Source organism: Phasianus colchicus, chromosome 13 (assembly GCF_987193195.1).
Source record: "Phasianus colchicus chromosome 13, bPhaCol1.hap1.1, whole genome shotgun sequence".
Taxonomy (NCBI): Eukaryota; Metazoa; Chordata; class Aves; order Galliformes; family Phasianidae; genus Phasianus; species Phasianus colchicus.
Window position 1 is genome coordinate 11,367,260 of NC_143448.1, and position 15,177 is coordinate 11,382,436.

Sequence of the window (15,177 nt, forward strand, 5' to 3'; positions counted from 1 at the left end):
GGAATATGATGGGCTGCCAACAGTCTGAAGTCGTATTCCCAGAGAATATATGGACCCAGGAAAAGCATAAATACACAACACCAGTCAAAACATGGAATAATCGGAGTACAATGAAATTTCAAGCAGTGCCAAGGACAAGCTGACAATTTTCTGGAGACAGTAACTGACAAGCAGTGAAGGGCTCTACTAAAGAAATGCATTGTGCTGGTTTGAAATGGAAAACAAAAGATGCTCAAACAGAAATAGTGAAGTCTGAATTCTTCTGTTGCAGAGCAGACACATCAGAGCAAACATATTCAGAGAGAAGGAAGAGAATATTCAGAGAACCAAGGAAAAGTGAAAGTTGGTTTCCTTTTGCAAAAACTGTCTCCAAGAAAAACTGCAGCCTGTTTCTTCAAAGACACTGGGGAAAGAATTGGGTAATGGTGGCTGCAGAGCACACCTCTAGTCAGCCCAGAGCAGGGGCAGTGAGGTCCACACATTTGAAGGGCAGGAAGGAGGAATGAGAGATTCAGTTAAGCAATAGGAGAACATCCAGAAGACACGCTTTTAGAGAGAGATCAATCCCGTGGATGTGGGTGTGTGTGTGTACATGGACAGGTTTGTAACTGAGGCCCAAATTCACTAGAATAAGCACCAGAAAAGAAACTGTCAGTCATACTGGGTGCTGATGTGATCAAAGACAAAACTCGACTAACTGATGTGTGAAGGTAGACCTCACTTATTACAGAGTGACGATATATTGAGTTAGAAATGGTTTAAGAGAACTCCGTGGCCTTTTGGGGCTTGGTTTTCAGATTGATACTCTGAATGCTAAAGTAATGAAGAAGTATTTTGCAAAACACATAAGAAAAAAACACAGAAGAACCTAGACCAATAAAATTACATTCAGCAACGACTCTCCCCCCACATCTCCTTTTATCTGCTTTCTTTTACACTTTTTTCCCTGTTTTTTCCTTAGTTTTTAGTTAATACTCAAAAATTATCGAACCTGGAAAAAGGAAGCAGAAACATCTGTCAATAACATCAGTGATTTCCCTAATGCTCTGTTCTGGATTATCTGGATATCTTCTCCTTTGAGAGATGATCTCAACAGTAACACAAAGGAATCTTTTCTCTTGGAAAAGCAAGTATGTTTCCCCAGAAAACATTTTAAATGGACAGAGGAAGACAAGAAAGAAGGAGAGCAGAATAGAAAGATGGAAAAAATTGCAGCAGAGAGATGGGTTTCTAAGACAATCAAAAGTGGGATATAATAGATATTGAGAAGGAAACTGGGAAATTTTTGCAAATCTTGTTACGATAAATAAGACAAACACAGAACAAACACAGAATTACACAAGTGATTAGGTTTTCTGTAGTATTTACCATAGCTCTTAAAAATAAAAAACTAAGGCTGAAACCTCTGAGAATGTAATTTTTGCATTTTAGGTTTCCAATCCCTGAAAAGATTGCAGGTGCTGCCTATGATAGTTTCCATATTATTAATACAAAGAACTACATCTATGGTCAGTCAATGTAGAAAAAGGTTTACATCATTAGTTGCCAAGCAACCTCCACCTATTAAAATAACCATCCAATGCATTTAATGCTAGAGTAATTAATGGGAGAATGCAATTAATACTTTCTAAGGAAACAGAGATGGAGACAAACCACTAGCCAACTACTAATCACATGTCCTCTGCAAATCAGAAATGGAGGATGGTGGAAACATTTCTCATTTCTCTATTGGATATTTGCTCAGAGAAGAGCGATACTCTTTGTTAAGATAATTAATAAGCACACGTTTTTCTTTGAGCATCTGAGGTATCTTCCTGAAAGCAAGGGCTCAGGATTGGGATAATCAGATGTGTTGCCCCTAAAAAACAGATCCTACCACACTTCTGAACCAACTTGATTTAAAGCAGGCACAGAATTGAAAATCTTTCGTGACATAACATCTAGGAGAACTGCCTGCAGAGAGACACATATCTATACCTGAAACCAGTGCTGCGTCAGACCACAGCATGGCTGGGACTTAAAGCAGTGCAGGAAGCACTGCAAAACACATCCTGAAAATCACAACCAAAAGACAAACAAAAGAACACACTATCAGAAACAAAAAAAAAACAAAAAAACTCACAACTGCATGAAGGAGTTTCCTATGTCAATTTCAACTCAAACACTTCTGACTACCCTTTCCCCATCCTTTCTCATTTTTCTGAAGCTAAGAATACTATTGGATTCCAAATGGATTGAGATAAAGGAAATATTTTCCTACCAATTGGTACCTGAATGTACTTGGGCTCTTACAGGGGCTGGTATCCAAGTTTGACTTTTAAGTATCAGGAGACAAGATTACATTCCTTTGCTAAGACACATTCATGGTTCAGAGCCTTCTGCAAGGTAAAACCGAAAATCTCAAGCCATTATTCTCTCTACAATCTGTCTCTTTAAAGCAAGTACCTCCCTTTTGGTGAGTTTCACATTTATAGATATTCCTGGGACCCAGCTACAGACATATTTTACATAACTTGTAATTGTCCATCTTGATACGTGTTAAAACCGAAGGCACAGAGCTAAGTGCAAGCTGTAGCTTTTCCCAAAGTCACAGAATGACTCAGGCAAAATTCTGCATTCCTGGAACCATGTTGCAAGTTAACTCAAATACACATCTACACAAACCACAGTCCTATAGCTACCTATGCAGACAGAGAGACCACTGCTTCACAGATCCTTTGGTACTTTTTCCTAACTGAACTTACATCTCTCTAAAGTGCTTAGTTTTTTCCATGAATCATTCGTCAAAATAACTGCCTCGCACACAGAGCATCAGAAACTACTGCCAGCTCCATTTATGGCTTGGAAACCACCAAACATTCAGGTGGCCATGAATTCAATCTGAACACAGGGTCTGAGTTGAGGATGAGTAACAGTCACAGTTATGCAAGTTTGGGGCATCCAGCTCTCACGCTCCAGGCCACAGGGGTCGGCAAGGAATGTTCCCACATGCACAGTACTGAATCATCCGCCAGTTTGTCTTCCCCCAAGCACCAGGTATTAACCAATGGCTCTGACAGGATTACAGACCAAAAATCTCAAAATTCCAGTCTGCTCTGGTCTGACAGAACGTGGTTAAAAAACTGCAGAGGAAAGTGTGCAATGACGTGAACTACCCAGCAGACTTTCACTGCTCAGCTTTGCACCCCTCAAAGCAGTATTCTTTAGCTTCCCTGCCTTCAGTGTTCTCACTGCGTTCCTCTGTGCTCAGAATAGTTGCACAAAATGGTGGTAGTCAGATGAACAGATACTGAAACTGAGTCACCGAAAATTTAGCCATGAAGCACTAAGGAGTTAAAAGGCAACAACACGCGCACACAAATTCGTACCAGCATGATTACCAGCCCTACAGTAAATGGACTAAGTACAAGACCTCAGACTTGACACTGAATTTTATTTTACATGAACATCACTTTCACAGAGAATCTAACTGAAGACTCTGAAGCAAACATTGGCAACGTGCAATTTGGATGCAGTGACTCATGCTAGACTTATAAATATGTGGGGACAGAACAAATATGAACTGGAAACAAATCTTCCACAAGGATTTTTATTTTATTCTATTAAAAACACAGCACAGCATCTAACCACCAAAACTCATCAACTGCTGATAAATATACGCTGGGGGAAAACATCCCTTAGGATGCTCTGTGCCTTACTACCACCAAGAGCAAACAAAAGTTCAACTCCAGGCAGCAGACATGGAAAAGAACTTTTCCAATGTCACAAGGAACTCGTACAAGTAGGAACACAACCAGCTTCCTATTAACAGACATCTACATACAGCAGCACTCAGTGGTCTCAATAAGAAGGCATTTGTTGCTTCTGAGACGTAATACAACTCTACAGTCAAGCTGCAAATACAACTATGAACAGATTCCCCTCTTACAGTAATTGGAGGGCAGAGGCTAATACAGAACAGCACATCATACCTTCAGGGCAACAATACCTGCTGCTACAGTTGGCCCTCTTGGGCCTTTTAGAATGAATGTGCTGACAGCTTTCACTGTGATCTCTAAGAGATGCTTGAACCAGTGAATTTCGTACAGTCTGGACAAAGGCTAGAGCTGAGGCAGCAGCAGCACTGCCAGTAAGCAGCTGAACTGTGATACCTTTATGTTCCATCCCTTGAAATAAAACAGCTGTACAACACACCCAGTACTCCAGACTAATCAGTACCTACTAGGTAAGAAATGAGCTGCATACCTTTGGGATTATACAGTTTGCTTTAGGCTTCTGATTGATCCTGCAGTGATTTCCTGTGCCTTAACACCAGTGGCAAAAGCACAAATTGAAGACGAATGGCATGCTCAAACATTTCCCTTCACCAAGAACAGAATACATCCCTGTTTTCCATGGCAAAATACATCTCAGCTTTTAGACTTCAAATCCCCCAGACTCTGCAAAGCTCACTCGCTACCACATTCTACCACTCTGAAAGAAACAATGATCAAATTGATGTTTCTTCAGAGTAGAGATTTATTTTACTGTAGTGCCTACAGCCAGTGGCACTGGAATAAAATATTCAGCCTGAAAGCCTGAAAAGATGCTGTGGATGCAAGTGTGACTTGAACACTATTGTGCCCCCTGAAGCCTGGAGGTGACAGGTAAGTTATTTTCTCCCAGAAGTATCAAACAGAGTCCATTAATTCCTCCAACCAATCACCTGCACTTACAAAGAGAAATAAAAATGTAACTGAAAAAGCGAAGTTCTGCGATGCTGACACTTCAGGTACATACGTAAGGCTCAAATACCCAAAATTCACTGATGCATTTCTGCCTCTTTAATGTGTTCATTTTATTTTAAAACAGAATGTCTCTGCCTGCTGGATCATTGACTTCTCCTTTTCATTCTTCCTCTCATCTCTACTCACTAGAAACTTTTCAAACAATTCTGAATCAGTACTATCAAGTCCTGCCCCAAAGTTCCTAGAAACAAGAAAGACAATGAAAAGACCATATAAACATATTAACAAAAATGTCTACAGGAGACCAATCACCACGTCTTTCCTGTTTATCTACTACATTTCTGAAGTATTTTCTAACCTTTCTGCATTCATGATCACAAGAGATAAGCATGAGGGCTTCAGAAGAGTCCCAAGAGTCTACATCTGCATAACTGCTCACACTTCTGCTTCCCTGTCAAGGGCACACACATTACTGGTCAAGAGAAGCATTAATCCATGACGTATGACCTCTTGCCTTAATTATTACCCAGGTACACATGTACTAAAGCTTAACTTAAGACACTTTCCAAAGGGACATTTGGTCTTAATCTGCCACTTCTCTGCTGTTCTGTTCCAGTGATTAATGATCTTCATTTTATAAAGACTGTCTTTGATTCCCTATTTGAATTGCCTTGAGATCTGTCCTGTGTTTGTATCTCATACGTATGACACCAGTTTTTAATGCTGTTTCCTGGAAAGAGTTGATCACAAGCTCCAACCAAGTCACACACCCCTGCCCCCACTATTTTTGACACTCAAAATACATTGGGTTCTAGTGATTATCTTTTCTCTAGTCTTCCATCATCCACATAATTCCTTCCAGATCCTTTCCAGTTTCTCCTCACCTTTCTGAAGGTGTGCATCAAAACTAGAGCACATAAGTCTAAACTGGGTCTCACCAATGATATGGTAAAATGAACTCCCTATTCATAAACTCCAGCACTATGAGCAGTTTGTGTTCAGTTGCTCATACAAGACATCTGGTAAAGCTGCTTAAGCAGCACACTCCAGGATGCAACTCCCACAGATCTGACCTGGATGCCTCATTCCTAAGGTCTGGATCTAGTGCATGTGATACCCCAAATCAAGTGTGCAGCTGAAAAACTAATGCAACATCCTCCCTCTAGCTGTGTTTGATACTATTTAGGGGCTGAGTTGAGAGGGAAAGCTCTGCTTTTGTCTCACGTTTGCAGGCAACTGAATATAAATTTTGATCAAGTATTTCAGTACTTAGACCTGCTGCTGCATTAACAGCCCAGACACTTTTTCAGCGCCTAACATCAGAAAGGCCCAGACTACTCCCCTTTCAACAGGTTGTATCAGTACCTGCAGGCAAAATCAAATCCAAGCACTTCTTGCCTGTGAAGTATCCTAGGAGATGGCATCTGGGCTCTCCAGCCCACCAACAGTACAGCAAGAAGCTCAGATGGCAACTGTTTCCTCACACATATGAGCATGACTGACTCATGGAAAGTTGTACGAAACATGAAATCCTACAGCACAGTAGGGTGAGGCAAAACCATGCTCTGAAAGGACGTGTCTCAAATCGCCCTCTGTTAGATGTACACTGGCCACACACACTTCACAGAATGGTCACAAAAGCTTGTTGTGCTTTTGGATAATTAAGCTGGGAGTGTGTTTTGCTGTTAATATGCTCCTCAGCCCTTAGATATATTCTTCTGAGGAACAAAGTTACTTGCGTATTGACACCTGCGGTGACAAACGTGCATCTCAACTATTTAAATAAAAAGTCTGCCCCAAAGAGGAAGCTGGAACTCACCCATGCAATTAGGTTAGGTTAACGCTGGCGATGAGTGAATAGATATTATCCACTATCACATTTTGTAATCCTCTGCTAAGCGGGATGCTTCATTCACTCTGGGAGCCAACAAGACAGCTACTAATTCACTGTCAGAATTGAACAAAGTCATAAGCAATCCCCGAAGCTTTGAGACAAGTTTATTCTAGAGCCTGGTAATGGTCCAGAGTGATTTATAAATTCTACATTCAGGTTGTAGGTTTCTTTAAACAAATATTTACTTATCTGTAGAAACCTCAGGAAAAAAGACAACACCTCTCCTTTCAGAAGTAAACTTTATAGTGGTTCTTTTCATTACCAATAATCCTTTCCTCTCTTTCTCTAATCCTTAACAATTATTTTAATAAACAACTTACACTCAGCATATTTTGTTCAATCTTTTGCTGTATATATGTGTCACAACAAGATATTGATCTGGATATCGAATATTAGCAACGAAATATTTAAATTAAAAAAAAAAAAAGCATGGATATATCAAAGAAAACTACCTGACTCCAGAAAATGAGCTCTCATCCTTCCCTTAAACTTGGTGGGAATTTGTGAGCACACAGCAGTTTCAAACAAGACACCTAGGAAGCTTCCATCAAAAGTGCTTCACCCAGAGGGCAGTGAGACACTGGCACAGGCTGCCCAGAGAAGCTGTGGATGCCCTATCCCTGAAGGCTTTCAAGGCCAGACTGGATAAGACATGGGCAGCGTGACCTAATGGATGGCAAGCCTGCCGTTGGCAGGGCATCGGCACCAGATGAGCTTTAACATCCTTTCCAACCCAAGCCATGCTATGATTCCACAATGCCTAGCTTCAAACACAGTTGAAAGTCTTGTCTTGAATTTTCCAAAGCCTGTTATCCCTGGCAAAGCCATGACTTTCCCAGATGAAATACTAAGTGCATCACTTTTACACGCATTCAGATTTATGTATGTATGTAAAGAATTTCTAAGAGTAGTAACCAGATAGTGATTTACCTACAGTTCTCCTTTACAAAAGAGAAATATTGTGTAAGGAGTATCAACTTCTGATTTCTATTTGTTTTTATCACATTTAAGCAAAACAAAAACTGAACACTACAAAAACACAAAAGCGATTAACGTATGTGTGCTTGATTCGAGTTGCATTTACAAATAGTGAGGCAAAAAGGCTTTGGCTACACAAATTTTATCTTTTTTTTCCTGTAAAAATGCTAAATACACATTACAGTTTCATAAACAAGTGATTTAAAGCTCATAGTGCTTATAAATGCCAAGCTGAAGCCATTTCGTAAATGTAACCTTCAAAACAACCAAATACCACTTTTGGAGGCTGATGCTTAAGAATAACACCATTGAAAACTTACATATGGCAAATTAAAAAAATCAAACTTCTGAAGCTGGAGTCTCAAATAGGAATTTTGCCTCAGGAAACAAGCAAGATGAGGTCTCACTTTGCACGCTGGCTGCTACAGGAACACAAAATTACAAAAGGAAGCCACTTAGTAAGGCTGCAGTAGGTCTGACTTACCACAAGAGCAACATGTGAAGCAGTTGGTATGATAGAGGTTACCCATTGCTTGGCAAGCCTGGCTCGCTCCATACACACCTTTTCCACATTTTATACAAATACCTACAAAGAAAAAACAGAATGAATGTTAGAATTCTTTTCAGATTCTAAAATTAGCTCTGGGCCATTGAATCATAGTACTCACAGTACCTCCAAATCAATGTGCTCCTCCACATCATTAGACTCAAATATGCAAGTCAGCAGCAGACAGTTTATACGAAATAAATACGTTGTAATTAACCCAAAATAAAAGGGTTGGAGCAGGCCTCTGCTGGCAATTCAACATATGGAGACTGAGGCTAGCTAAAGACAGAAATTTTGCTCAAGAAACAATCTAGTATGATCTTGACCATTTTACTTTCAAGAATCACGAATGATAACAATCACGTCTAAAATGAAGTGTTTTCTCTTTGCCTATCTCCAGGAGCACAAATAATACATCAGCAATGCTGGTCCAGGTGGAAGCAAGCACAGGGAAACAGGCCTTATTAGTTGCATTTAATAACTGTTTAACTGTCCACAATTAGTAATATGCAACCTAAAACATAACCTGGGAGCTTATGAAACAGAAGAGCAAAGCTTCCACCTTTCTTATGGTCTAAGGGCAAAAACACTATGCTAGCAGTTTTTCAGTGGGGGCAGAAATTCACTTTCAGTGCCTAAAAAGCCTGCTCTTGGTGAAGCTGGGGATGTTTCTCATATATAGCCTGTACAAGATGAAAGTACAAAGAAGCACAGTGCCAGCAAACTCAGCTGTCAGTCTCAGCACAGGCTCACTATGAAGCGGAAATGAAACGCTCACAAATCTGTATCCTTCTTCCACATACTCCAGAGGACTGATTAAGTTCATCTGAGATGATCACTGGTCTCTGACTGGAGCTCTAAAGTGCATCTCAAAACCTTGAGTTTGGAAACACTACAGGAGAAAATAGAAATTGAGTTTTCTACCTTGCACAGCTTTATAAGGAAGTTGTGATCTATGGGCTGTTCGAGGCCCTATTTCTACAAATGCACGTACAAGCTCAGCATTACTAGCATCAACAAAACTGCTAATGTACTTGAAAGCCTAGGAACTCAAGAACTACAAAACCGAACTTTAATCACCCAGAATTCTTCCCTGTTATGCTATGAGCATTTTAATTTGTACACATATGCACACACAAAAATATAAATGCAAGCTGCCCAGAGAAAATTAGTACATTATGAATTAGTAGAAACTTACACAGCAGGAAAAAAAAAGGCTAACAAATCATTTGGTGTCTTAGTTCCCCTTTCACAGGTTTTATACACTTCCAGCATATGAACTGGAAAGGAAAAAAAAAATGCCACCCGTCTCTGGCAAATAGCAGCAAGGAGATGAGCAAAGCTGGCAGAAGAGCAGGACCCATCAATACAGCTGAGATGTACAGATCTCTCAGTAAAGAAACAATCAAACAACACAACAACCCAGAAATATTTCTGTCCTTTAAGCTAGTCAAGACTTAAACACCACTTCTGAAACTGAACTGTGCATCTATATGGACTGTGTAGTATGAACTGTTTAAAAAGAGATACTTGGAAAAAAAAGCAACTTCCTATGCTACTAATCCAAGTACTAAAACGGGAAGACCTTCCATAAGTCATGGGTTTCTTGGTATTTCTACATTTAACTACCTCTTTTCAAATCATGAAAAGAGATCAGCTTTTCATTCATCTTGTTCAACAATGTTGTAATTTTGCACCATGAGAATATCTGTCAATTAAGAGAAATTATAAACTTAGAGAAACCAGCCAATCTATTAACAGAAGTTTAAAAAAAATCTTGAACTTGAGTTTTGTGTTTCAATGAAGTAGGAACTATGGTATCTCATATTATTAAAGCTAATGTCCTTAGGTAAACCTATAATACTGAACCAGATGCCACCTATATCCATCAGTTCACTATACTGCTGGTCCTTCCTTAGACAAGCTCAGTTCAGATACAGAAAAATGGAAACTTCAGTGTATCTGTTGCCTTATCCAAGGATGTTACATCTATTTATTTATGCACAGACAAAGGTTATGAAAAAAGCCTGCTATTAGCCACAAGTTAATGGTTAATTGCTGATAAAAGACCACTATTGATTATTGAGGACACTGATCAGAAAACAGGTCTGTCAGCCAGTAGCTGCAGGAGGAGCTAGCAGCAACAGCACTACAACCAACAGCAGCCACAGCAACTCCCAAACCTGCCTGTTTCACCACAGGCTACAAACCCTGAAAGAACTGCTGTCCTTCCTGGCATTTGGAGCAGAGGGGCTGCACACACAGCAAAGAAAGCAACTGTTTCAGAAATCAGAAATCTTCTAACTTCAGCATAAGGTTGTTGTACCGTATTTCAAGTTTAACTCCAGGTAGAGGAGCCAGAACAGAGCCCTATGAGAGCTCCCCAGCTGCACTCTTCTTTCCCATCTCTTAATGCCAATTGTGTACCTGAGGTAGATGGCTAACACTAGCCTGGTTGTGAGGTCACACAGCTTTTTCTATTTACGCCTTCTTGTTTATCCAAAGCATAACAGAAATCCAGCCTGTAGTTCTGAAGTTACTGTAAATGAGCTCTCATATTCTCTACTACAGCCATGAACTGCTCTGATAAATGAAAGTATTACCTAATTTATTTGCCACTGCTCCAGTGAACCATCAGAAGCAAAAGGATTTACTGTGCGTGTTAATATTGGTCTCTGCAGCAAGTGATTCGTTAAGAGCAGCTGCCACTTTTTTAACTTATATTCTCTGAAAGAACAGTCATTAGCTCTAGGAATAAATGACCACAGAGACCATCAGCATGCTAAAAAGGCATATGCATAATTCTAAAAGTGTATTTTGGAAAGTATATATGCAGCTGTGGTGTGAGCATAGTGTGAGCTCATAACTGCCTTGGAAAAGCACTGATCACATGGTTGTTCCACCATGTGTTCCACCAGTCACAGCCCAGACTGCACACTGTAAGCTTGTGTAAGCCCTGACATAACAGCTACATCACTTTTTCTTTTTCCAGATTTAATTTCAAAACTTGTTAAACTGCCTATGAAGAATGCACTGTTACAGAGCAAGCAGATCTCATTTCTGACTCCTCACTTTACCTGACTTCAGGTCAACTGTTTCAGCTCTCATTCAATTCCTTATCCCACCCAACACCTCTACACTAAGCTTCCAACTGTACCTCCAGTTCTTCAACACATTAATAACTGCATTTTCACCCAGGTCCAAAGCTCTCCTACAGAGCTGCTCTCCTTTTTCAGCTAGGAAAAGATGTTACCAGATGTTGTACGTAGGCTCAAAGTCTGCATGAAGTCTCCCTCAGTAGCAGCACGATTCTGCATCCTTCCTTAGCTGAGGTAAAACATTGCCTGCATCTTTACACAGCATTTAATAGAACTGGGGGGAGAAACCACTGAACAAATGTGCCCTGTGGACCTCAGCTGAAGTCCATCATTAAAAGCAATGCTGGAAAGAGAATGAGCCCCCTGAGAGGCTGCCAGAATTAGCTGCAGCATGCTGCCAGCGCTCCCCACACTTTAACCAGCCCACTTCATCGAGCGTGACAGCATCAGTCAGAATGGCATCTCCAGGTGCAGCAGGGCAAGCTCCAGCACTGCACAGCAACAGAGCTATCAGAAAAGCAATGCTCCTCAGCTAAGTGTATTAGTGAAATCCTGGTACAAGCATCGCAAAAAAATAGAAAAACTGTTATCAGCCTAGATACGTATTTTCTGTCATAGTCTGTCATTGGTTTAGACCCAAGAAATCAAAGCACACGGTGTAACAAAGCTACCAGCAGCTACCTAGAGAAGACATTAAAGCTATGCAGTGAAACTTGCCATAAGACTCCTGCAGTAGTCTACGTGTTAGAGTAAGGTCAGTTTGGGTCCTGTACATCCAGTTCTGGGATGATCTCTCTCCTGACAAGCCTGTGTCTTTTTGACCGTGCAAGTACAAGCAGCAGACTGGTACTTCATCCAGATTTCACCAGTTACCCAGAATTAGGAAAAAGACGGTAGTCAAAAATTAAATGCAGTATGTATAACAGCAGATGTACGACCTTTTGGCCAGGCCTTGTCCTCAGGCACATGTGGAAATCAGCCTGCACCTAATTCTATCCTCACTTATCCTGAATTCAATGTTTTAGCACGAATGCAAGAAAAATGGTACCACATGGCCTCAACTTCAGCAAGAAGCAGCTGTATGAGTCAGAATGAGAATCTGTCTATTGCACTTCTTGACAGCATGCCACAGCTCAGGGATGAGCTGCAGCTTTACTGTCTTACAGTCAGACTGTATCTCCTGGATAACTGCTACATGCTGCCTACAGTAGGAAACAACCATGCCCTGTCGTCAAGAGTTATGGCAAAGCTAAAATTAACAACTAACACATGGCACAGATGAATCCCTCCCTGCCTCAGCAGTTCTGTGCACACTGCAGTGCAGGGAAGAGAGGGTGATTGAATTTTACCCTTGGGTTACTGCAAAATTTCATTTTCTCTTCTCTGGCAGAGAAAGACCATCTCCTGAAACTTCAGTAACAAGCTTTCCACACCCCTTTGGCATACTCAAGGTGCAGGGTATGAAAACCTACAGGCATGAAGCAAGAATTATAAAGGAGGAAGAAACTTTAGCTCAGAGAAAGTAAAGTGCAGCACAGGGGGCTAACTGTGAAAGCATGAGGACTGCAGACGGGCTATGCTAGACCTCCATGGACAGCCCGTACCACTGGAGGCATTCCTCCAGTGAAAGGCCTGCAGCCTCTTGCAGCTAAGCAAGTTTTAAACAGGGTGTTGCTACCACCTTTAAAAAATATTCTGCTAGGAAGCTGCATAAATAGGGAAGCAGCAAAGCTGCTTCAGGCACAGCCAATCAGGCTGTGCTGCAACTGTACCGGCCTGAGCTGACAGCCGCTACTGTACTGACATCCTGGTCTGCAGCAGCTCCGGATGCTGTGACTTCAGGAGAGAAAAATGCTCCCCTTCTTCCAACAAACACAGGAGGAGCGATGTTCTGATGTACACGTCATCCCCTAGCAAGGCACCTACAAAGGACAAAGGAGCAGAGCCTTTTCCCAGCAGCCAGGGAGGACTGAGGGAACCCCTCTCAGCCCTTATCACCACTGGTAGTTCTTACTGAATCTGTCACCTGACAGATACCTGGCAATTCTTCCAAGACCTCAGTACCCAACATAAAATGAAATCTGGTATGTGCAAGTTATAAATAAGAAAAATATACTCTAGATGCTCTAAGCAGCAACATAACAATTGCAGTAAGGGTTGGCCGTAGCATTTCTGCAATAGGTACAACGAGGGGTATCAGGTGGGTACACTGCCTACACTGCTCTCTCTCCCACTGGGAAGATGAAAAGACGTCACAACTTTAAGATGAAAAATTAGACTCAGAGAAGCAGACATGCTTCAATAAACACTTTAAACTCCCTCCCAAAGCACAACCCATCCACACAGTCATGATTCCTCATGGATAGGGGGGGCTTGGCCCCATCCGGTGACACTGCTCTGGTTCACACGCACCCCACATGAAGTAAGAGTAAGGTTAAACTGTGGGAAAGATAGGCACAACATCACCTAACAGAAATAATGTCTTAACCAAAGCAAGACCTGAAGATATTTTACTGTTATTAAATTTTTTCTGACACACCACCCTGGCTTTCCTCCTCCTGGAGAGGCTAAAAATGCCATCAATATACTACTTGGGCTACTCATCTGTCAACATGAAAAGATCTCCATTGTTTCAGAGCCAGCATACTGAAGGAGCCATTATCACTCAATTAGCTTTAGCAAGGTTTGGAGCAGAAGGCATGCACGCTTAGAACTTACTCAGAAAACAGAAATTAGGCATAAATTTATGCAGTGAAGCTCACGTTCACTGAAAGTTTTGTAGAAGCAAGCTCTGTGCTCAAACATTAACTCCTGAAAAAACAAAAAAACAACCAACTACCTCCACTTTGTCTACTGCTAAACAAGGTCATGGCTTGCGTTGGACAAGGCTGCTGAAAGAGGATAAAGTCAGGAAAGGAGTCACCGGGACCAGTTCCAGGCACGGCACTGCTGATCAGGATACTGGAGCGTAGCTTTATCGGCCTGAAGGAATCTGTGCTGCCAACAAGCAGGTCCGCAGGGTTTGGTATCTGCCTATTCTGACTTGTTTAGTTGATACGTGGTTTGTTTTGTTGGAAGCTTTTCAAAGTTTCAAATGTATTGTGAGACAACAGGTGTGAGTTTGAATAAACAGAAGGCTGTAGAAATGACTCTCTGATACCACTTTCTCCTACTGTAATTTAGGAGCTATCAACTCAGCAAACATCTGTGCTGATGAATTCAGGCAGCTCCAGGTCAGCATCACAGAGTGAGTAAAGTGGAAGCCAGTATCAGCTCTGATTAGCAGCTGCTGGACACTGGAAGGCTTTTGTTACTCTTAAAGCAGATTCACCCAATCACACACTGGAAGCCTGAAGCTAGAACAGAAAATGCTTATTGCTTCATACAGAATGTGAAATTACTGCTCTGAACCATGAAATTACTGACACTATCTGCACAGAGTTCACCCTGCCTTGGCTACAGCCAGTGTGCTTCTACATTACTTTCTTTTGTCTGGATATCTAACTCTGCCACAGAGCCTCACAACGGCACCAGGCATATCACAGAGCTATTGTTCTTCACAATATTTTAGTTACATTGACACTTGGTTTACAAATATTCATTTATTTCTCTGCTTCTTGATTTAGTGCACGGCAGTTCCAGGATGATTTATACTTCTCTCTTGGCATTTATAGGAAGATCTTTTGCTGCTGAGGCAATGAACTGGAAGACCGAATAGTCCTTGCGGACTGCTCTATCGTCCTTGCTGCTTTGGGTTGCTTTGTTTCAGAGCTCAGCTGACTGCTCAAGCTTCATGACTAAAGTTGACAATCACACCTAGAAGCACAAGAGGACTTACAAATAACTTAAATAACTTCAAAAACTGACTTGTTGGGAAAAAAAAAAAAAAAAAAGACTAAGATCCTGAAAGCAACTCGTTATTACTGAAATTAT

The 15,177-nt window shown here is 41.2% G+C and overlaps 1 protein-coding gene across 2 annotated transcripts in view; it reads right to left on the reverse strand.

Annotated features, from left to right (window-relative positions):
- WTIP (WT1 interacting protein) overlaps positions 1–15,177 on the reverse strand; it is a 74,359-nt gene that overhangs the window by 38,487 nt on the left and 20,695 nt on the right. For both annotated transcript variants that reach the window (XM_031615423.2, XM_090149339.1), the window contains exon 2: positions 8,084–8,185. In XM_031615423.2, the coding sequence (XP_031471283.1) occupies positions 8,084–8,185 (102 nt within the window). The remainder of the gene's footprint in view (positions 1–8,083; positions 8,186–15,177) is intronic.